This window comes from Rana temporaria, chromosome 2, assembly GCF_905171775.1.
Source record: "Rana temporaria chromosome 2, aRanTem1.1, whole genome shotgun sequence".
NCBI classification, from domain to species: Eukaryota; Metazoa; Chordata; class Amphibia; order Anura; family Ranidae; genus Rana; species Rana temporaria.
The window spans coordinates 502,972,593-502,997,326 of NC_053490.1; the positions used below are offsets into that span (position 1 = coordinate 502,972,593).

Consider the following 24,734-nt stretch of genomic DNA (forward strand, 5'->3'; position numbering starts at 1 on the left):
CAACCCCCTTTAAAAAAAAAAAACTTTTTTTTTTATTAGGGGTTCGGAGGTCCCCAGGGGCCCGGAGGTCCACAGGGCCCCCAGATGGCAACCCTCCTTTTTTTTATTTATTTTTTATTATTATTTTTTTATTTTTATTATTTTTTTTATTAAAAAAAAAAAAAAAAATATATATTTTAAATTTTTTATTAAAGGGACAATTTTTTTTTTTTTTTTTTTTTAGGGGTCTGGAGACCCCCAGGGCCCCGGATGACAACCCCCTTTTTTTTATAAAAAAAAAAATCTTTTTTATATATATATATATATATATATATATGATTATTAAAGTGCCCAGAGGTCCCCAGGGCCCCGGATGGCAACCTCCCTTTTTTTTAATAAAAAATAATATTTTTTTTAATATTATTTTATATATATATTTATTTATTTATTAAAGGGCTCAGGAGGTCCCCAGGGCCCCATGTGGCAAACCCCCTTTTTTAAAATATTTTTTATAAATGTTTATTTTTTTTGTTTACATATTTCTTTATTTATTTTTTAAGGGCCCAGAGGTCCCCAGGGCACTTGATGGAAACTCCCCCTTTTTTTTTTTATTTAAATGTTTTTTGAATTTTTTTTATATATTTGTTTTTGTTTATTTTTTATTAAAGGGCCCAGAGGTTTCTTTTTTTTTTTTTTCATTAAAGGGCCCAAAGGTCCCAGATGGCAACCCCCTTTTTTTTGTAATTTCTTTTGCCGAGAGGTACTAGAGCCGGGCATGGTAGGAGAAGGATGCAAGGAAGACTTGGGGAGGGGGCGTTGCACTCTGTAAATTGCGCACTCCTAAACGCTGTACACGGGCACTCCTAAACCCTGCAGTCTGCACATGGAGCACCCCTAAAACCTGCATTTTTTTACATGGAGTACTTCTTAACCCTGCACATAGCGCACTCCTAAACACTGCACTGTGTACATAGCGCACCCCTGAAACAAATAGCCCTTTGAGGGCAACCATACTGCTGATGCACTCTGCGATAAATCTGAGTTCGATACCCCTGTAGATCTTGGTATTGATCTTTTGTTCCTTGAATTCCCTACTTATGTTATATTAAAAATGGACATCAGGATTTGCTATAAAGCAGTCACTGATCTAAAACACATGATAATTATGAGCTCACTGGTCTGCATGTTTGATCCATGTCAAACCAAAATCAGCCAGGTAACTAGCATCTTCCGAGAGAGGGGTCAGCAATGGCAGGCTGTATATGGTCATTATTTTTTAAGCCAAATTCCAGTTAGAACAACTAAATACAGGAATAAATGCATACAAGAAACCCATTTTGCCTGCCAAAGGATGTGTATTTCTGAGTATTAGGACCAACATTTAGCCCTGGTTCACACTGGGCTGTGGGAATGAAGCCGCGCGCGTTCAGATGAACTCGCACGATTTCACTCCCGCTTGTCAGTCTCGATTTCGGACGCAATTACAGAGACACCTGTGCAGCTTTATGCCGAAATCGCAAAAAGTAGTACAGAAACTTTTTGAAATCAGTGCAGCGCAACAGATGCGGCGCCACACCCATTAGGACAGTGCCATTGCCGCCGATTTGACATGCGATTTGTCAATGTCGAATCGCATTTCAAATCGCACCAGTGTTAACCAGGGCTTACACAGCTTTATGTCATGGAACAGGACCAGATTTCCTCTAATGCAAAAAACTAACAATCAGCAGTCTCCCCACCACCCCCCACCTCTTCCCCCCCCATCAACAAAATGTGAATGCTACTTTTTTTTCTTAGAAACATTTATAATAAGCAAGCAAAGCACAAAGGGCCAGATTCACAGTGGAGATACGACGGCGTATCTGCTGATACGCCGTCGTATCTCTGTTTCTATCTATGCGACTGCTTCATAGAATCAGTTACGCATAGATAGCCAGAAGATCCGACAGGTGCAATTGTTTTACACTGTCGGATCTTAGGATGCAGTACCGCGGCCGCCGCTGGGGGGAGTTTGTGTCGTAAACCAGCGTCGGGTATGCTAATTAGGAGTTACGGCAATTCACGACGGATTTTCGCGTTCGCTACGTCGCCGCTAGTCTAGTTTCCCGTCGCAAAGTTAGTCGTCGTTTTAGGTGCCCTAACTTTAGTCAGCAAGCGTATCGCTGTCTAAAGTATGGCCGTTGTTCCCGCGTCAAAATTTTAAAATCAACGTCGTTTGCGCAAGCCGTCCGGGAATACGGAATTACGCTACGCGTATCGGCGTTAGAAAAAAATTATGTCACGGCGCGCAATGCACGACGGGAGTTCGGAAACGGAGCATGCGCGGTAGGTCCGGCGCGGGAGCGTGCCTAATTTAAATGGCACACGCCCATTTAAATTGGCCCGCCTTGCGCCGGAGGCCGCCGGCGTAGGTTTTCATCGCAATTGCTTGGTGAATCAGGCACTTGCGATGAAAAATTGCGGCGGTGTAACCTATCTACCATACGTTACGCCGCCGCTCTTCTATGTGAATCTGGCCCAAAGATGTTATACCCCCACCATGAACCGTGTATAATATTCAATGTTACAAATGTGACCACTCCTCCGCAGCTACAAAGGTAATGATGTAATTAGATGTACAATTAAATCATCCGTTGATTAATTACTTCCTGGACTAAAACAGATCCAATACATAATACAATAAGGAGACTGAAACCTCCCATTTATTAACAGTATGTATGATGAAGAATAACGTCATGTTAAGAAAGACAATAGCACTTTATTTTTGATGACTTTTTGCCAAATACAAAAATATTTTACAATACTACAAATCATTACTTGCGATATTATCCTCACACACACCGCCATGTCTAAAACGCTGCTTCCCTTACTGCAGTAAAATTAAATATTACAATAATGAAAGCATTAGCTTGAATGTTGGGGAACAGGACTGGTGTATGGGGGAGGTTTATTCCTAACCTCTTGAGTCATAGAGGCATTCTGAAATGACATATTGTAGCAAGGGCTTTTAAACACACCATGTTACTTGTATAATTAAGTCAACTATCAGCTTAAGGCCTCATTCACACGGACGGACCATACGGGTCTGCCTGTCAGTTTTGACCTGAATGGCCGCTCCATGCATCCCTATGGAGCGTCGGATGTCAGCGGAGACATGTCCGCTGACATTCGACCCTATCCGATCCGCTAAAATCAGACGTATGGGGGCCACGTCCCCATCCGTCCATGCGGATCGGATCGGGTAAGATCTGATGAAAACGGACATGCTGTCCGTTTTCATCAGATCGCTCCATAGGAGACAGCGGTGCCCGACAAGCCCCTCCCCGCCCAGTGAGCAGAGAGGAGCTTGTCATCCGTCGGCTCAGCGGAGATCTGCGGACTGATCCCCCGCTGAGCTGGCGGACTCCGTAGCAATGGAGTCCGCCTCGTGTGAATGAGGCCTAATGGTGGAAGTGACTCAGGTGGCTATAAAGCCTGCTGTGCACTTCCATAACCTCCTGGAACATGCCCTGCCCCTTATGTAATAGCAATAAAAGTTCAAGTGGTTTTAAATGCATTTTTTTTTAAAAGAATGAAATATTAAACATGTTCGACTCACCTGCTCTGTGCAATGTATTGCACAGAGCCGCCCTGAACCCCTCTTCTGGGGTACCCTGTGAGCAATCTTGGCTCCTCCTCTTGTGTCTGTCCCCAAAGCAAGAGCTTGCTATGGGGGCAGACATGCAGGCTTGGTCGTGAGCCGGGCTGTGTGTGTTTATTGACGCACACAGCGCCATTCAGCCCTGCCCCTGGCTCTCTGTTCACAGATATTAATTGACGGCAACAGGAGCCAATGGCTTCCACTGCTCTAAGTGGAACTTGAAGCTGGAGCCGAGTGCCATGCCATCAATACAGGACCGAGACAAGTATTTTGGGTGGGGGGGGTTTGGACACCGCAAGTGGCAAAACGTTTTACCTTTAGAACCACTTTAAGGCCCAACTCCAGGTTTAATTTTACTTTAAATAGTCCAGCTGGCCAGCTTGGCCCAAACGATTTTCTTCACAAGTACATACAGTACAGTATGTGGAGTCAGCAGTACAGGGACTTCCCATCCTGTTCCTGGAACAAAACCGAGTCGGGCCATTGACAGGAGGCTTTGTATTTTATGAATGAATACAAGGCTTCCCTCTTATTGGCTGAAGTGGAGCTTGTGATGTCATCTGCTCACCTCTCCTCCTCAGCCAATCAGAGGAAGCCTTTAAGGCCCCATGCACACGAGACGCTGGTAAACTCGAGTTCAGAGGCATTTGGGCATTTTTTTCAACTGCCCCTGAACACATTTAATGTTATCCTATGTGTCCATGCACACATTCACGTTTTTTTGCGTTTTAAAGCAGTTGGGTTTAGGCTCGTTTTTTCAGAAGCAAAATTTTGGGTTCAGACCCAAAAGTTTTTGCGTTTCAAAGCTTTGGGAGGGTCTACAATGTCTTTGTTATAAACGGTGATAGCCGCAAACGCGGTTAAAACGCCGATAAACGCGGCGAAATTCGCAGCAAAAACTGGCGTTTTAAATGCCGGTTTTTGCCTTTGAAAACTTGAGTTTACATGTGTTTGCATTTGCTTCTCGTGTGCATGGGGCCTTAAGGTTTCCTCTGAATGGCCGAGCAGTGTCCATGGCTCCAGCACTGCTCCCCTTGCTTCCCGTTTTGACAAGAGAAACTGAAGATAGTGGATCCATAGGCTCCTGCTGCTGTCAGTCAAAGTCCTTTGGGAGAGAGATAGGGCGTGGCTTACTGACACTGTGTGCATCTATGGACACACAGAGCCCAGCTCAGAACCGCACACATGGGTGCTCCCTTAGCACATGGTTTGCTAAAAGGAGGCACTCAAAGAATGAAGGCGCCGACTGTGCCAGTGAGGATTGATGGAAGAGTAGGAAATCAACCTTTTTGCGCAATATCATTGCACAAAGCCTGCAAGTAAAAAAAGCTTTTTAAAAAGCCTACTGGTGGTCAGACACAAACCAAAAACACTTCTCACCCCACATCCTGGTCACCATGTGTGAGATAACCTGACACACTGAAGTTACAAGGAAGAAATCCTGATATCTTATATTTGTTGTCTCAAAGGAAACTGTTAGAAATACTTTGTAAAATAAAGGAAATACATGAGCACAAGACATCTTCAGAAACGGAAATGTAACGTTAATAGATTTTATATATACTCACCATTTACACAGGAAATCAGACGAGAACCAAGAGAGCAGGAGGAAAGCAGGCAAGAGGTTAGATGATGGAGGAAGAATGAGGAGTGAACTTTACACAAAAAGAAAAAAAAAATGAGAATTTTTAATCATTTCAGGAGTTGGGGGGGGGGGGGGGGGGGGGGGGGTGCACTGGCATGCATGGAACATAAAAATTAAACTGATTATAAACTAATTATATAAAAATAAGTTGTGCTCATGTAACGTGAATGATCACAAATAGCGAAATATAATAGTACTGAAAATACAAAAAGTTTTAAATAAAAAACAAAAACAAATAAGAGGAAAAAAGATTTGCATAAAAAAAAAAAAAAAATCTATATTGAAAAAAACTTCTGGGGTCACGTGGGGCTTAATGACGTCAGAGTGTAGCAACGCCCTACATGTTTCGTCATACGCAACTGCTGAAGCCAAAAGCTGTCACGGCCGGGTGCCCACAGTGTGAATGGAGGCGCCAGTGGAGAGGGGGGAAGAGAAGCCTCTCCGGGCGGCCGCATCGCTGGACCGTGGAGCAGGCAAATGTGTGTGTGTTTTTTTTTTTTTTAGAGTCAGCAGCTACACTTTTTGTAGCTGCTGACTTTTTAATAAACATAAAAAGGCTGGAACTCTGCTTTAAGATCACCAAGCGTCACTTTTTTCTGCCGCTTCGATCCTCTGCTATCAGCATGAATGAATCACTTCTGACAAGTTTTCCTGACACAGAAAGAAAAAATGGTGGCAGGGGAGGGATCTCCAGCTGATTGACAGCCTTAGCTCTGTTCCTGTGAGCTGTGCGATGTGGGTATGTCCAATCCCTTCAATCGGCTCTCAGAGCTCTGCAGTGGAATTTCAGCTCTCCAACCCCTTTTTAGTGAACTCTCAAGGAAGATTTAAAACTCAGCACTTTAAACAAATGTAGAGAACAGAAGACTGGAGATAAACAGGTACAACTTACACAGGAGGATTTTTTTTCAATCTCTGTGTATTACCTGAGGCCAGTCACTTCACAGGACACTTTAACCACTACAGATCCGCGCTATCGTCAAAAGACGTCTGCAGCGCGGACCTGAAGTGCCGGGAGGACGTCTTTGGACGTCCTGTTGTTTACATTACCCGCGTGCGCCGCTGGGGGGCGCGCAGCGGGTAAACACTGTGCCGTCGCATCGCTGGGAGGCCGATGCGTGTGCCTGGCGGCCGCGATGTCCGCCGGCTAAACGCGATCGGCGGTGACAGCAGGGACATGGAGCTCTGTGTGTAAACACAGAGCTCCACGTGCTGTCAGGGAGAGAGGAGACCGATCTGTGTCCCTTGTACATAGGGACACAGCATCGGTCACCTCCCCCAGTCAGTCCCCTCCCCCCACACAGTTAGAACACACCCAGGGAATACATTTAACCCCTTCCTCACCCCCCAGTGTTAACCCCTTCCTTGCCAGTCACATTTATACAGTAATTGGTGAATTTTTATAGCACTGATCGCTGGATAAATGTGAATGGTCCCCAAATTGTGTCAGAAGTGTCCGATACGTCCGCCGCAATATCGCAGACCTGACAAAAAAAAAAAAAAATCGCAGATCTCCGCCATTACTAGTAAAAAATAAAAAATAAATCATAAATCTATCCCCTATTTTGTAGGCGCTATAACTTTTGCGCAAACCAATCAATAAACGCTTATTGCGAATTTTTTTAACAAAAATATGTAGAAGAATACGTTTCGGCCAAAAAATATTGTGTGATAAAAATATAATTTGGGTACAGTGTTGTATGACCGCGCAATTGTCATTCAAAATGCGTCAGCGCTGAAAGCTGAAAATTGGTCTGGGCACAAAGGGGGTTTAAGTGCCCAGTAATGAAGTGGTTAATAAATCTAAGGACTCGGGCACAAAGGGCTCTACACCATAAAAAATAAAATGCATACTACCCGTGCAAAATAAATTAGAGGCTGGGGCTGAATACAGGTAAATGCATATGTGACTGGCTGTTTTTTTATGGTGTACAGTCCCTTTGCACCCATGTGAAATCATAAGGTAGAACGTTATAACCTAAAGCAACCAATCAGAATACATTTTTCCAGGGCTTTTTTTCTCAGAGAATAGGTGCAGGAACTCCCTCCTTCTTCACCTCTTGTGTCCACCCCCTACCCACCTCCAAGCACCATTTCTTGGTTCCACCTCCGAGGCACCATTCTTTGGTTCCACCTCCGAGGCACCATTCTTTGGTTCCACCTCCGAGGCACCATTCTTTGGTTCCACCTCCGAGGCACCATTCTTTGGTTCCACCTCCGAGGCACCATTCTTTGGTTCCACCTCCGAGGCACCATTCTTTGGTTCCACCTCCGAGGCACCATTCTTTGGTTCCACCCCCTCCCCACTTTCAAGCACCATTCCTTTTCTCCACCCTCTACCCACCTCCGAGCACCATTCCTTTTCTCCACCACCTACCCACCTCCGAGCACTATCTCTTGGTTCCACCTCCAAGCACCATTCATTGGTTTCAACCCCTACCCACCTCCGAGCAGCGTTTCTTGGTTCCACCCCCTACCCCACCTCCGAGCACCGTTACATACATTCAGAGCTGGAGGTGCCGGAACTGCGTTCCCCCGCGTTCCTGCTGAAAAAAAGCCCTGCATTTTTCACTGATCTGACTTCGAGGGGGGGCAGCTAGAATTTGCATTTGAGCTTTCTTGCTTACACTGCTTCAGTGAATAAGATTAGCTGTGTATGCATGGAAGATGCATAGAACCAGGATATTCTAATGCAGCCACACTTTTCTGTTACCGCTTATTAACCAAGTGTGACATGGAAAAAACAAGTGGGGATTTATTATTGTCTGCTACACCTGGAACGTTGATCCTTGGCATACTGACACAAGATACAAGAGCAATGGGAACATTCCTGGGCTGTTCTCAGCTGCAGATGACTAAAAAAGGACAATGGTTTCTAGGGGATTATAAAGATAAAAAGGTTTATAATGTCATCCTGAGCTCCGTACAGAAAGTACAGTCTGGTATGAATGTCTCATCCTAGACAGTGCCGAGATCAATGCTTAAAGCTCAACTTCCGGAATTAAAATGTAAAAATCCGATTGCATTCTTAGCCTATAGCTTGTGGCAAAATATTAAAATATTGACTGTTGAAAGTCAGCAATGCCCACTGACATCTAGACAAAACTACTCTTCGTGCATGCCTCTGTATTTTTCCTGCCACTCTCAACAATATTAAAGCGGAGGTTCACCCATAGCGCACACATTTTCCCCTTAGATTCCTGCTCGTTTTGTCTAGGGGAATCGGCTATTGGTTTTAAAATATGATCCGTACTTACCCGTTTACGAGATGCATCCTCTCCGTCGCTTCCGGGTATGGGTCTTCGGGACTGGGCGTTCCTTCTTGATTGACAGTCTTCCGAGAGGCTTCCGACGGTCGCATCCATCGCGTCACGATTTTCCGAAAGAAGCCGAACGTCGGTGCGCAGTATAGAGCCGCACCGACGTTCGGCTTCTTTCGGCTACGAGTGACGCGATGGATGCGGCCGTCGGAAACCTCTCGGAAGACTGTCAATCAAGAAGGAACGCCCAGTCCCGAAGACCCATACCCGGAAGCGACGGAAGAAGATGCATCTCGAAAACGGGTAAGTACGGATCATATTTTAAAACCAATAGCCGATTCCCCTAGACAAAACGAGCAGGAATCTAAGGGGAGGATAGAAACAAAAACCGAATTGGGTGAACTCCCGCTTTAAGCAGATATTTGTAAATGTTTACCGTGTTTTCCCGAAAATAAGACCTAGAGTTATTTTCCAGGAGGGCTGCAATATAAGCCCTACCCCAAAAATAAGCCCTAGTTTAAAATGCTTGTACAATCCTATAATCCACTCTATTACAGTAGTATATAATGTACAATGTGTGTGTTTCTGTAATATAATTGTGGGGAAGAGAGCTCCGGCGTGTCACAGAAGCGCAGAGCACATTTGGCACAATTATATTACAGAAACACACATTGTACATTATATAATACTGTAATGAAGTGAATTATAGGATTTTACAAGCATTTTAACTCAGTTCACACTGGGGATTCCTGTCAGGCAGGGAGAGAGGAGAGAAGACAGCACATTACACGGTAAGACCTACCTTGAAAATAAGCCCTACTGTGTCTTTTGTTGCCAAAATTAATATAAAACACAGGCTTATTTTCGGGGAAACACGGTAGTACACAGAGCATTGAATAGCACCAAACCAATCTTCCTTTGCCAAGATGGCAGCATCTTCACTACTGGAAAACCAGGACAAAGGGGCATTATGAAAAAAAAAAAAAATAGTAAAGACTTTGATAAGCTTCTAAGGCTTTGTTCAGATGGTGCCGGTGACTTGTCCTTAAGGTTCCCCTAACGGGGAAGTTCCTTGAAGGACTGCGCAGGCGCAAACTTGCCGACGGAAATCTCCGAACCGCGGCCGGCATCCAGGCTCATTCTTTAACAACCCCCGTGGATTGGAAAATGTTAAAAAAAGAGCCAGGAGGCCGAGCGAAGCAAGGACGTGAGGCCGACTGGCCAATTTCCTCAAAATCCACATCGCCCTGGATGCCGGCAGAGGTTCGGAGATTTCCGTCGGCAAGTTTGCGCCTGCGCAGTCCTTGAAGGAACTTTCCCGTTAACACGAACCATCTCGGCAGATCAGATTGCGCCTGCGCAGGAACTTTCACGATAGCCGGAACTAGCTCGGCAGATCAGCGGCACCTGCCCTGCATGCAGACAACCTATAGGAGGTGGATGCAGATGCAAAATGTGACAGCCATGTAGGAGCAGCTGCACATCCGAGACCGCAAACTGTCTGCATTCAGGGTCACGCAGCCGCTTCTGCACACCTGTCAAATTTGGACATGCAGCATTGTCCGTGCAGACACTGCATCTGCATCCACCTACACCGGCTGCCTGCATGCAACTCAGGAAGAATGCAGAAGCAATAACAAAAGGCAGCCTGCATGTAGAACAGGTGTCTGAAAGGAACCCTGTCTGAAAGGAACCCTATCTGCAATCAAGCCACTGGATTGTGTTGTGGGGTTTCTTTAAAGTAGGGTCAACAGGTGAACCATAAAATATGCAGGAAGCAATATTACTAGAACTATATCAATTGTAATAAAACGTATGTACAGCTCATAATGTCCAGATAATGACCCCTTAATATTAAAGCAGATGTATAGATTTATTTTATTTTTTTGATAGAGTGGGTGAGAAATAAAACTCCTGCCAGGCCTTTTTATTTTAATCATCTGTGAACCAACTTCCAACTCCCTGTCCCAGAGAAACAGCTGGACATTGGGAATTCTCCACCAAGAAATTGTCACCAGGCATTTCACAGAGCGATAAACTCGCAAATGAGAAACATCCAGTATTTCAAACTCACAAAATGGCCACTGCGTCCCGGCAAACGAGCCGCGTCACACATCTCCGACTCCTCCCAACACGTTTTGTCATCAATGACGTTGTTCCTTTATTGGACTTTATATGTAAATGGGAGGATAACATGGAGGCAAAATATGCAACTGCTTCTAAAACCTCACATGGAGCATGCTGAAGCGTTACGGGGGTCCACCCCCTTCTTCAGAGCCGTGAAGCCTTGGTACTTTTGTGAGTATGCATTTTATTGGCTTCCTTCGATCTTAATAAAGATCCCTTTACTCTGTTAATGCACCATGGATTTGTGCCTTCCCCTCTTTGTTTTTGCAGGTGTACCCATTGTCAGATTTCCCCTTACCTCTTGTTCTGGGGACAACTCTAAAATGTAAAAAACTTCCTTTCACTTTCTCGGAATGTGACCGTCTGAATCAAGTACAGCCTACCCCAGGTGCCTGAATGTACATGTTGTCATCTTCTTAGCACTCCCTTGGTGCGGCATCCTAAAATAAAACCTCTAAAAGCATGCACTGACTTTAGAAAGGAAAGTGAAGGACTGACCCAACCTGCTCCACCTCCATATGCAAAACATTCCATACACAACATGCAACAGTTGCTCTTAAGGCCCCTTTCACACTGGGGCGTTTTTCGAGCGTTATTCGAGCGAAGCCTCATCTGCAATCCCAATGTGCTGGTAAAGCACCGCTAAGACCCTAACGTTTTAGGGCGTTTTTGCAGTGCCTCAGTGTGAAAGGGTAAGGCGTTTTTACAGCGCTTTCAATTCATTTCAATGGAGAGGGGTGTTTTTGGAGCGTTTTTTTCAGCGCCCAAAAGCTGCTCCTTGCAGGACTCCGTGTGAAAGGGTCCATTGAGATGCATGGAGAGCGTTTTATGAGCTTTTTTTTAATAGCGCTATTTTTAATGCTAAAACGCTGTAAAAATGCTTCAATGTGAAAGGGGTCTAAAAGAGAACCTCAGTGAAGACACAAACTAATCAGTAACCGTTATGTTCGCATAGTCTTTGTTTTAACCACTTGCCGACCAGCCGACCCAGTTTTACTGCAGCAACATGGCTCGGCTCGGCGAAACGTTATGTTATATCACTTCACCCTGTGGCCACTAGAGGGACGCAGTCGCTGCTCGCCCCCGGAGCCGATGCGAGTGCCCGGCTGGCGCAACGACTGCCGGGCACTCGGGATCGCCCGTGACAGAGCGAGAATCGGGAACTGTGTGTGTAAGCACACAGCTCCCGGTTCTTTCAAGGGAGAAATGATATTTCCCCTAGTAAGCCCCCCTCAGTTAGAACACTTATAGGGAACACAATTAACCCTTTGATCTCCCCTCCAGTGTTAACCCCTTCCCTGCCAGTGACATTTTTACAGTAGTGCATTTTTGTAGCACTGACCGCTATAAAATTGTCAATAGTCCCAAAAATGTGTCAAAAGTGTCCGATGTGTCCGCCATAATGTCGCAGTCCCGATAAAAATTGCATATTTACGCCATTATTAGTAAAAAAAATATAATAAAAAAAAATGCCATAATTCTATCCCCTATTTTGTAGACGCTATAATATTTTCAAGGTGAAAAGGGAATAGCCGCTCCAGGTGGGAACCCAGACGAACATCCACCGTTGCAGACAACTCAGGTGCAGGCAATGCACTTAGCAAAGCAGGGACAAAGATGGTCTCTGGACAGCGCACACTGAACAAATTGTAGCCTTTATTGAAAAAAGGACAGCACTACAAATCACAGCAAAGTGAAATAAAATAAAACCCAACTGCTGACACGTTTCGCACTAACACTAAGCACTAGTGTTAGTGCGAAACGCGTCAGCAGTTGCGTTTCATTTTATTTTATTTCACTTTGCTATGACTTGTAGTGCTGTCCTTTTTTCAATAAAGGCTACAATTTCAGTGTGCGCTGTCCAGAGACAATCTTTGTTCCTGCTTTTCTATAACATTTGTGCAAACCAATCAATATACGCTTATTGCGATTTGCGACATATAGGCCTAAACTGAGGAAAAAATTTGTTTAAAAATAAATAAATAATAATAATTAGGATATTATAGCAAAAACTAAAAGATAGTGGGCTAGATTCAGGTAGGGGCGCGCATAGTTACGGCGCCGCACCGTATCGTATTTACGCTACGCCGACGCAACTTACAGGAGCAAGTGCAGTATTCACAAAGCACTTGCTCCGTAAGTTGCGGCGGTGTAGCGTAAATGGGGCCGGTGTAAGCACGCGTAATTCAAATGTGGAAGGGGACGTGTTTTATGTAAATCTATGATGACCTGACGTGATTGACGGCATGCGCCATCCGTGTACATATCCCAGTGTGCATTGCTCCCAAGTACGGCGCAACGACGTATTGGTTTCGACGTGAACGCAAATTACGTCCAGCCCTATTCGCGAACGACTTACGAAAACGACGTAAAAAAAAATCAAAAATCGAAGCGGGAACGACGTCCATACTTAACATTGCGTGCGCCTCATAGAAGCAGGAGCAACGTTACGGCAAAAAAGCCTTACGCAAACGACGTAAAAAACTACCGCCGGGCGCACGTACGTTTGTGAATCGACGTAACTAGGTAATTTGCATACTCTACGCCGAAAACAACGGAAGCGCCCCTAGCGGCCAACGTAAGAATGCACACAATTATACGCCGCCGCATTCAAGTTACGTCGGCGGAGGAAGCCTATTTTTTCAACGTATCTGCCTTGGAGAATCGCAGATTTGAAATTATGGCGGCGTATCTGGAGATACGCCACCGTAAATGCTACGTGAATCTACCCCAGTGTTTGTTTTTCAAAATTGTTGCTCTTCTTTTGTTTATAGCGCAAAAAATAACTGCAGAGGTGATCAAATACCACCAAAAGAAAGCTCTAGGCGTGGGGGGGGGGGGGGGCTGGGAGGACACAAATCTTGTTTGGGTACAACGTTGCACGGCCGCACAATTGTCAGTTAAAGCGACGCGGTGCCAAATTGTAAAAAGTGCTCTGGTCAGGAAGGGGGGTAAAATCTTCCGGGGCTGAAGTGGTTAAAGATGAGCTCAGATTATCCTATGCAATGTATAAAAGCTGCAGCACCTCCAGTTCCTGGTTGCTGTGGATTATGAAAATTGGGTGGGACTACTTTAGACTCAGATAACCTAAATCTTCAATAATTAGCGTGTCATAGTAGGATTGCAGGACCATAACAAGCCAATATCTCATGCAGATCACTCGCTTTTCTACCAACAATTGCATCCAAACATAAAATGCAAAAGGTTGATAGTTAGTCTTCTGGCCTAGCAAAGACTGAATTTTATGTCTGCCTGGGGATCTTCCTTAACCACCTGAGGCCCGCGCTATAGCCGAATGACGGCTACAGCGCGGACCTGAAAATCCAACAAGATGTCAAATGACGTCCGCCCCTTTCCTCACTCCCGAGCGCGCAGCGGGGAAACTCTGTGCTGGCCGTGTCCCTTGGACACAGCCAATCACAGATCGCCGTGAACGGCCAATTGGAGTGGCCGTTTGGTAGGCGATCTGTGCGGCCAATGAGAGATGATCTCATATGTTTACATAGGAGATCATTTCTCATTGCCGGCTCTCACAGAGACAGTGGTGCTGTCAGGGGAGAGAGGAGACCAATCTGTGTCTCTTGTACATAGGGACATAGATCGGTCACCTCCACCAGTCACCCCCCTCCCCCACAGTTAGAACACTATGCAGGGTACACATTTAACCCCTTCCTCACCCCCTAGTGTTAACCCCTTCAATGCCAGTCACATTTATACAGTAATTAGTGCATATTTATAGCACTGATCGCAGTATAAATGTGAATCGTGCCAAAAATGTGTCAAAAGTGTCCGATGTGTCCGCCATAATGTCGCAGTCCCAATAAAAAATCGTAGATCGCCGCCATTACTAGTAAAAAAATAAAAAAAAATTCTGTCCTCTATTTTGCGATTTTTTTTTTTTTTACCAAAAATATGTAGAAGAATACGTATCGGCCTAGACTGCAAAAACATATTTTTTTTTTAATTGGGATATTTATTATAGCAACAAGTAAAAAATCTTGTATTTTTTTCCAAATTGTCGTTCTTTTTTGTTTATAGTGCAAAAAATAAAAACCGCAGAGGTGATCAAATACCACCAGAAAGCTCTATTTGTGGGGGAAAAAGGAAGTAAATTTTGTTTGGGAGCCACGTTGCACGACCGCGCAATTGTCAGTTAAAGCGATGCAGTGCCGCAAGCTGAAATTTCACCTGGGCAGGAGGGGGGTATATGTGCCCAGTAAGCAAGTGGTTAATTTGCCATTTCAAATGATATTAAGCAATCACAGGATAAGCAGATATACATACAAAGCACAGGGACGTGAATGGAAAAACAGACAGTTGCAGAGGTGCAAATACTGTACATAAAAAAAGCATGCACATTCACCTCCCACCTTATCCATTCCTCACCTTCGCTTTTCCTTCCAGGGCTCCAGTACCGGCGTAAATTTTACTGATCGAGTCTCCATTGGTAGACCACATTGTACGGAATACCTCCTGAAACCGCGTAACCATCTGTGGCTTCTCAGCCAGGCCAAAGACTTCCAGCTGCTTTAATAGCATCTGCCAGGAGGGAAACAAGGGACATGTTCTAAGTGATCGATAATGGACATGAGCAGCAGATGTCACTAATCTCATCACATATTTAGAGTGGAATGACACCGGAGAGAACCCAAACGGATACGGCAAAGTCCGTATTTTCCAGCGATCTAAGATGAACATAACAAAACAGAAACAGAAATTGCAAAATAAAACAACTCTGGCAGAGAACCTAAGAGGAAGGAAAACACCATACACACAAATTTTAAAGTGAAAATATGTTTTTGTATTATTGTTTTTTTTTTTTTTAAATACATTTTTTATTACCATCTATATAAAAGTTTTAATTTAATACTGCTTTATACATTTTCTCAAGAGATTTTAGCAAAAGAAGTTTGCTTTTAAAGCGGTGTTTCACCCTAAAAACAAGTTTCTAGCATGCCATCAAGCATACTAGCGCGATCTACAGTACGCCTTTCTTTTTTTTTTTTGCGCCGTACTCACAGTTTACTGCCGTAGTGAAGTTTCAGACTCCCCGTGGGGAATGGGCGTTCCTATGCAGAGGGAAGATGATTGACGGCCGGCTATGGTGCGTCACGCTTCCCGAAGATAGCCGAAATAGGACTTGCCTCTTCACGGCGCTATACGGCGCCTGCGCACAGACATCGGAGCTGACTGCGCAGGCGCCGTGAAGAGGCAAGTCCTATTTCGGCTATCTTCGGGAAGCGTGACGCACCATAGCCGGCCGTCAATCATCTTCCCTCTGCATAGGAACGCCCATTCCCCGCGGGGAGTCTGAAACGTCACTACGGCAGTAAACTGAGTACGGCGCCAAAAAATAAAATAAAGGCGTACTGTAGATCGCGCTAGTATGCTTGATGGCATGCTAGAAAAAAAATGTTTTTTTAGGGTGAACCCCCGCTTTAAGCTGAATCCCTCTGATTGAGAATCTGTACACAACCCTACCAGCAGGGGGAGAAGAGAGGAGGTAATTTCTTTGACTTGTTTGCTTGGGAATAATATAATATGAGCTTCAGCTACTATACTCTGTAAACAGTTTTTTGTAACCAATGTAAAATCCTCTTCTTTGAGTCTATTGAGGGGCACTGGAATTCCTGAAGATTCAGGTTATATCGCCACTTACAGGAGGATTAGACAGTAGCAAACAAAAATCTGTAGGCCAGCTCAGGGTATAACCCCTGTTTTTAACGCATACTGTTAGACAGGTTAATTTGGTTGTTTTGCAGGCTGGTCGGTAAGGAGGCCTTTTTTTTCCCTGGGCATTCCCCAGGTTTTGTTGTTATCTGTTTCAGCCTCCCAATGCCACTTACTGCGATTGCCACCTATGCAACCATTGTGCTATATGCTGGGTGTTTGGTGTGCTCCTGTACCTTTAAGGATGGGTGGCTCCCCTTCAGTCCACCTGCCCTCATCTATCCATTAGAATGCATGTGCCTCCACTGTGGGGACACTCATTGTTTAGTGTTAGGACCACAGATTACAGGGTGCCTTGGCGTGGCTCTGTGGCTCACGCATGCGTGCGGACAAAACCCCTGTTTTTAACGCATACTGTTAGACAGGTTAATTTGGTTGTTCTGCAGGCTGGTCGGTAAGGAGGCCTGTTTTTTTCCTGGGCATTCCCCAGGTTTTGTTGTTAACAGGGTATAACCACTCCCACAACCACCATGTTTCATATCAAAAACAATGTTCATAAACACAGAAGGGTGGGACTCATGTTGATACTATAGGTTGATTTTTTTTTTTTAAATAACAAACATGTCATACTTGCCTCCACTATGCAGTTCGTTTTGCACAGAGTGACCCCGATCCTCCTCTTCTGAGGGTCCCACGGCGGCTCTCGCGGCTCCTCCGCGCAATAGCTAGCCCCCTCTGGGAAGCTGTCTCCCGAAGTAGTTACCTTGCAGGTTGCGCTCCTGTGTCATATATTTGGCGTCCACAGCCGCCGAGTGCATGACTTGGCACCGCCCACCGGATTTGATTGACAGGAGCGGAACCGGACACAGCAAGGTGTTTTTTCACCTTAAGGCATAGGATGCATTAAGGTTAAAAAATACAAAGGTTTACAACCCCTTTAAGGTATCAGAGCAGAAGATTTTACAAAAAAATCTCCCATCCTCTCTTCCATCCAACGAGGGACACATGAATTGTTGAACATCTGGGACATCCAAAAGCAGTCCAACTGGGAGGTGCGCAAGACATCTTGAGAAGCCCAACAATAATTGGACGGCATGCTGATCAAATAGCTGCCTGTAAGGACCTACCGCAATCACACTTACGTTTTAGGTAAGGTCCATTAGTGCACAGGTTATAACATGTGTTAAAGCGGGAGATCACCCTAAAAACATTTTTTTTAACATTAGATTCATGCTTATTTTGTCAAGGGGAATCGGGTAGTTTTTTTTTAAAAGGAAGTCGTACTTACCGTTTTAGAGAGCGATCTTCTCCGCCGCTTCCGGGTATGGGCTGCGGGACTGGGTGTTCCTTCTTGATTGACAGGCTTCCGACGGTCGCATCTATCGCGTCACGAGTAGCCGAAAGAAGTCGAACGTCGGTGCGGCTCTATACGGCGCCTGTGCACCGACCTTCGGCTACTTTCGGAAAATCGTGACGCGATAGATGCGACCGTTGGAAGACTGTCAATCAAGAAGGAACGCCCAGTCCCGCAGCCCATACCCGGAAGCGGCGGAGAAGATGCATCTCTAAAACTGTAAGTACTGCTTCGATTTAAAAAAAAACTACCCGATTCCCCTTGACAAAATGAGCATCAATCTAATCTTAAAAATTGTCATTTCCGGGTGAACCTCCACTTGGCATTGTGTTAAGGCGGGCCATTCATTATGAATGGGCTGCCAATGCACAACAAAGGATAAAATAATATGATTGAATTTTTTTGCTTAGTAATGCAGAGAAAGACAACCCACAATATATGCATTGTGGTGCACAGCAGCGCATTGCGCTTTACTATACAGTATGTTGGGGTACCATTCACAATGAATGGTGGAGAAGAAAAGACAAATAAAACCACAAACTAGTAGTGCGGAGGCCCCACTGCCAACTACCTATAGTGCTGGTGTTGCAGAAAGATGGCCATGTTCACTAATGTCCCGAGACCAAGAAATCCCCCTGATGTTGAAAAGATTGACTGACCTTGTAAATTCCCTTTCAGAACTTGTGAGCTCAAATGAAACCATTAAGACTCCATAGGTCCAAGACAGATTGGATGTCCCCTTTGGGCTCAGAAACCATATAGGTTGGAATAAAATCCTTGAAACCTTTCAGTAGCAAAGACTGGAGCCAAAACACCTTGATCAAGGAGCCTAGAAAGGGCCATGTAAAAGGTCTGCAAGACACAAGCTTAGCGGAGGTGTAATGCATGGAGTTTGCGACTCCTCGGGGCAGAGCTCCTCCTCACTCCAGACAGATTGGATCCAGATTTAGAGAGGGGGCCAGCAGTAGATGGTTTAGAAGCACCAGATTTAGACATTGCTGGGAAGGCAAGGTAGTGCGCCTAGAGCCTCTACGTTGAGGGTGAAAAACCAGCTGGATAATCTTAGACATTAACCCCTGCATAAACGAGGAAAAACCCTCTGCAAAACGGGACAAGGCTGACTGACTAAATCAGGCATGTCCAAAGTCCGGCCCGCGGGCCAAATGCGGCCCCCCTGTCGATTTAATATGGCCCCCCTGAGGATTTGGATATATATTGTTTGTGGCCCCCCAGATATACACCGTATTTATCGGCGCTGCCTTGGAGGGGACAGGACAAGCGCCATCAGAATACATGAAGAAAATCTCCAGTTTACTCAGCAGCGTCTCTATTGGAAGTCCCGTCTCCTGGGATGCCATTGGACGACTGTTCTGTCAATCATAGGAGGCGGGACTTTGTATTAAAGAGGCCACAGAGTAAACAAGAGATTCTCCGGTTTGTAATCTGTCGGCACTCGTCTTGCCCCCTCCCTCTGCCCTCCGAGGCTGCAGATGGGCATCGATCAGGCTGCACTGATGGCACGTGTCAGGCTGCACTGATGGCACGTGTCAGGCTGCACTGATGGCACGTGTCAGGCTGCACTTATGGCACGTGTCAGGCTGCACTTATGGCACGTGTCAGGCTGCACTTATGGCACGTGTCAGGCTGCACTTATGGCACGTGTCAGGCTGCACTTATGGCACGTGTCAGGCTGCACTTATGGCACGTGTCAGGCTGCACTTATGGCACGTGTCAGGCTGCACTTATGGCACGTGTCAGGCTGCACTTATGGCACGTGTCAGGCTGCACTTATGGCACGTGTCAGGCTGCACTTATGGCACGTGTCAGGCTGCACTTATGGCACGTGCGAGGCTGCATTTATGGCAATGGTAAGCCTGTGTGTTATACGCAGATAAATACGGTATATCCAAATAACACGCCCAAGCTCATCCTTAGTCCTGAGCAGCGCTCTGGGATTTGTTGGAGCCACAAAATAAATATACACAGTATATCCAAATAACACGCCTGAGCTCATCTCTTCACCACACACAGCCACAAAGACAAGAGAATTCTTGTTGGGCAGTGTATTAGTTGCTCGGACATACATAAGTGTATTCAAGGCAACGCCCCCCAATATCTATGCGAAAAAATAAAAGCCCATAACCCCAATCACATTCTGCGATCCACCAATCAAAACCTCCTCCAGATACCCAAGGCCAGATACAAGTCCAAAGGAGATCGAAGATTTGCAGTCCAGGGACCTCGCCTGTGGAATGCACTACCAACCACCATCCGTCTGGAGTCGGACCACTTGGCCTTCAGGAGAAAGATTAAAACCCATCTCTTCTGAGGTCAAGGGGTTCCTTACCCATGAAATGGATACAGCGCCCAGAGGCGATTCAGTTCGCATGTGTTGCGCTTTACAAGTCTCTCTCTCTCTCTCTCTCTCTCTCTCTCTCTCGGACGAAGACACTTAGACCGAATTTTAATGGTTCAAAGAATGTCAGGCAAAATAGTTTGCCCTCACGCATGTTCACTTCATAAAATCTGGCCCTCTTTGAAAAAAGTTTGGACACCCCTGGACTAAATCAAGGATGCAACAGAGAAAAGGCAGCACATCCAGAGATGAAGAGACTGGGTGCCTGCCGAGGTCCGCAACCTGAAAAATCAATGCAACAAAGAGAAAAGGCGGCACATCCAGAGATTAAGAAAATTTGTTGGTTTATTGTAGTCAAAGGATAAAAAAAACAACATGACACATTTCACACAAAGTGCTTAATCATTGCAATGATTAAGCACTTTGTGTGAAACGCGTTTGCTGAACAGTATTAATCCCTCATGTGTCATGTTTTTTTAAAACCTTTGACGCTACAATAAACCAACACATTTTCTTCATCTCTAGATGTTCCGCTTTTTCTCTTTGTTGCATGGATTTTCCAGGTTGTGGACCTCGGCAGTCACCCAGTCTTGTTGCCACAGTAGTATCAAGAGATCTTTAATTTGCAGACCGCCTTGGAGCGGTTTACACTCTACTTGACTAAACGAAGACGCCAATGACGGGGATGGCACAAAACACCTTTATTAATTTTCTGGGGAAAACCCAAAATTTTTGATTTTCTTTTACTTTCAATGACAATGGTTAACAGGACAAATAGGAGAGGGTGAATCTCACTAATGGCCCAGACAGCAACCAATACAAATTGACAAGCATTCTAATCCCTCTGCAAAATAAATAAAAAACAAAAATAGGGAGAAGAAGATCAGGCATGCGATTAGTTGCCATTCATTTTATTCAGTGTATGCATTTTGCCTAATTAATGTTTCTCATTGTTTTTATGAAGGTTTGGTAATTACCGTACATTTTTGGTAATCAATAAACCATATATTTAAATATTACATTAACTCCTGGGAGTGATGAGCCAGCTGTACAAAGCCTCTGGCTGTTGTAAGGCCATCAGATACTGATCTGTAAATTTAACATATATTAAATTGGCCAGACTGATTCAATTAGGCGCTTCCTTTAGTTATTTTACATGCATATAAATTCAGTCTAATAGCGGTAATTCCCCACAGGCCTGTAATTATAGATTGTTCTGTCCCAATTCTCCTGCAAAGGATGAGTCATTCATACCTCTTCTATATTGACCAAACATAACACTCTGGGAAGAGATAGATATAGATAGATAGATAGATAGATAGATAGATAGATAGATAGAGAGAGAGAGAGATAGAGAGATAGAGAGAGATAGAGAGAGATAGAGAGAGATAGAGAGAGATAGAGAGAGATAGAGATATAGATAGAGAGAGATAGAGATATAGATAGATAGATGATAGATAGATGATAGATAGATGATAGATAGATGATAGATAGATGATAGATAGATGATAGATAGATAGATAGATAGATAGATAGAGGATAGATAGAGATAGATAGAATATATCAGATAGATAGATAGATAGATAGAGGATAGATAGAGATAGATAGAATATATCAGATAGATAGATATATTCTATCTATCTATCTGATATATTCTATCTATCAGATATATTCTATCTATCTATCTGATATATTCTATCCATCTATCTATCTATCTATCTATCTGATATATTCTATCCATCTATCTATCTATCTATCTGATATATTCTATCCATCTATCTATCTATCTATCTATCTATCTATCTATCTATCTATCTATCTATCTGATATATTCTATCTATCGAATATATATTTCTAAATAGTAACACCTTATAGGCGCCAAACCCATTTTAATCCGATTGTTCAATAATTTGGTCAATAAGATAATGCAAATGGATCTATGAAAATAAAACATTTGTTGGGAAATTTACAGATCATTTTGATTGATTATTTATTTTTGATCGAAAAGGTTGAAAATGTTTTACAATGAGGTTGTAGTGTTTTTACGTGATAATCTTTTTCCCCCGATTGATTCAGGCTGGGTTCACACTAGAACACGCACTGGCTCCCAGCAGGGGGTCCAGTGCGTCTCCATTCACCATTTTAGGTCGGATTTCAGCAAAAATTTTGGGCTGAATTCGAACCTGAAATGGACCAAAAGACACACAGGGCTCCAGTGCAATTCACACCGGAGCAACTGCGGAGCCGGTCACAATCTCATGCTATGCGAAGAAACCCGCATCCAATCCAATAGTGAACCCAGCCTTAAGCTTTACTGTTAAAAAAAAAAAAACAGAATTGGGGCTCATTTACACCTTTGCCACTCTTTGAAGAATGATCTGTGGTGCATCGCTTTTCAGAGAGTGCTACAAGCACAAAGCCTATCGGATGTAAAGTCAAGGTTTGTCAGCTATTGGTTCCATAAACAGGAGCATTTGGCTTATATAAAAAGGAAAATAGTTTGAGATAAGTGCTGGCAGATGCTGTTGGAGCCATTTAGGCTCGGTTTCCCCTTGTGCGACTTGTCATGCGACTTGGGAGTCCCAAGTCGCATGACAAGTCGTACCCCATGATTTCCAATGCGTACTGTTCATATATGTGCAACTTCAAGTCGCAGCGACTTCAAAGTAGTCCCTGCTACTTTGGTCCCACTTTGATGTGACCTCAAGAATACACAGCCATTGCTTCAAATCGCATCAAAATCGCGGAAAACAATTGCGGCAAAATCGGGCGACTTTGGTTTGCAATAGTGAAAACGGAGCCTTATATAATAATTACAAATATGTAAATTGGGGAAACTAATGTGCAAAACCACGCTAATTAAGGCAATCTAAGGATTATTATACTTGGAGTGAAACACATTTTTCTAACTCACAGGAATTGTTAGATTTATTTCCATATACGTGTTATTCATTACTACTATCTTACTTGTTGATTTAAAAAGCGCCATCACACCCCCTCTTTTTATAACTCATATAATAATTACACCTGACAATAAATGGCCAGCTCAGCTGGAGTGCACCAACAGACTGCAGACATGATTGTTGCATGGCTCTTATGCTAACCTAGAGTTTTAGTAAGCAACTCCAAGCATGAATTAGCATTTGACAGCTGTATGACCTTTCTATGCAACAAGCCTCATCATTAGTACCGCAAAGACATTGGACCTCAAAAGAACAATAAAGACCCCCAGAATAATCCATTGCAGCCAACCCATTCCTCACCCTATCATCCAATTGCATACAATTTGTTACACGACTGATCATTTCCTGTCAATGAATAGACAAACGCCACAATAAAAGCAATAGTAAAAAAAAAAAAACATTTACTTACTAAATTAAAAAGGGGTTCTTGATATACTCACCTCCAACCCAAAGAAGGCTTGGACACTGTTGGTTCTGTCCAGGCAGTCCAAGCAATTAGTTCTAATGCTGCCACTTTGTGTCCTATATAAAACGTGAAACAGAAAAGCAGCCGTCATGGAAATATTCTGGTCAATCAGAGTCATAACGGCCAGAAAAAGTAGAAGAGGAACGTGCATCTAAACCCAAAAACAAATGTAATATATTGCAGCTTACCAGGTAAGAAGGGTCAGTTGTGCCAATACAAGAAGGCCATTGTGTGGACATGTGCATGTTTCCAAGCATAAACTTATTGCAAGACATATATTAACATGCATGCACAGATGAATAAGTGTGCATGCCAAGCAGTGTGCGTATAGGCTCATGTGTACGCGCAACACTGGTATAGGCGCCAAACAGCCCATTTAAGCTGGAATGTGACACGGACAGATTACCAAGTGGTCTTCATCTAGTCAACAATTTATCTGTGACCTGATCTGGTGCGTTTGCCTTTTCATGTATGACCCAGCTTGCATTTGACCTGCCTCTGGATTCCGGTCTACCCATTGTGACCTCGGTTTGTGTTTTGGACTTTATATCCTGCTTCATGCTCCTGTACCTCGCTATCTGGCTGTTGATGTCCTAGGCCTGTATCCTGGCACTGTCTTTGCCTTCTATACTTTAAAGCCTAGCTGTTGACAGCCTCTGGCTTGTGTCCTGGCTTTATTCCTGTCCACCAATTGGGAGCTACCGTATTCCTTCCTCTGGACCTTATCCGCTGGTCCACAGTTGTCTGTTTCTCACATTCAACAGCTGATGCTGCCCAAAATATTGGCCCCTGTGCCACTCTGTGTCCTTGCATCTCATTTCACCACAACCAGGGTAGCTGAACAAGAGGTACAGGGGAAGCCTCCCCTTCAGCTTGATCTCACCTGGGTACTTTGCAGTGGTGGTTGGATTTGATTTCCCTTTTCAGGCTAAAAATATTTTCAGCAAGCACAGAAAATACCTGTTGATCTTGCCAGGGATGCAGTGGCCTTGTCACTTCTTGCGATCTTAAAGGAGATCACAATAAATCTATTAATTGTGTAAACAAACCATCAGTCCTGTCAATTCATCATATAATGTAGATAAACAAAGGCAGACGTGTAACAACCATGAATGCTCCCATACCATGTTTCCCCCGAAAGTAAGACCTGCCCTGAAAATAAGACCTAGCATTATTTCCCAGGAGGGCTGCAATAAAAGCCCTACCCCAAAAATAAGCCCTAGTTTAAAATGCTTGTAAAATCCTATAATCTACTCTATTAGGCCTCGTACACA

General features: G+C 44.2%; 1 protein-coding gene across 8 annotated transcripts in view; it reads right to left on the bottom strand.

The window, feature by feature from the left end:
* The window catches only part of SYNJ1 (synaptojanin 1), a 198,603-nt gene that overhangs the window by 72,835 nt on the left and 101,034 nt on the right, over window positions 1-24,734 (bottom strand). For all 8 annotated transcript variants that reach the window (XM_040338878.1, XM_040338882.1, XM_040338881.1 and 5 more), the window contains exons 10-11: window positions 23,435-23,516; window positions 15,038-15,190 (exon numbers count right to left, since the gene is read on the bottom strand). In XM_040338878.1, coding sequence (XP_040194812.1) covers window positions 15,038-15,190; window positions 23,435-23,516 — 235 coding nt within the window. The remainder of the gene's footprint in view (window positions 1-15,037; window positions 15,191-23,434; window positions 23,517-24,734) is intronic.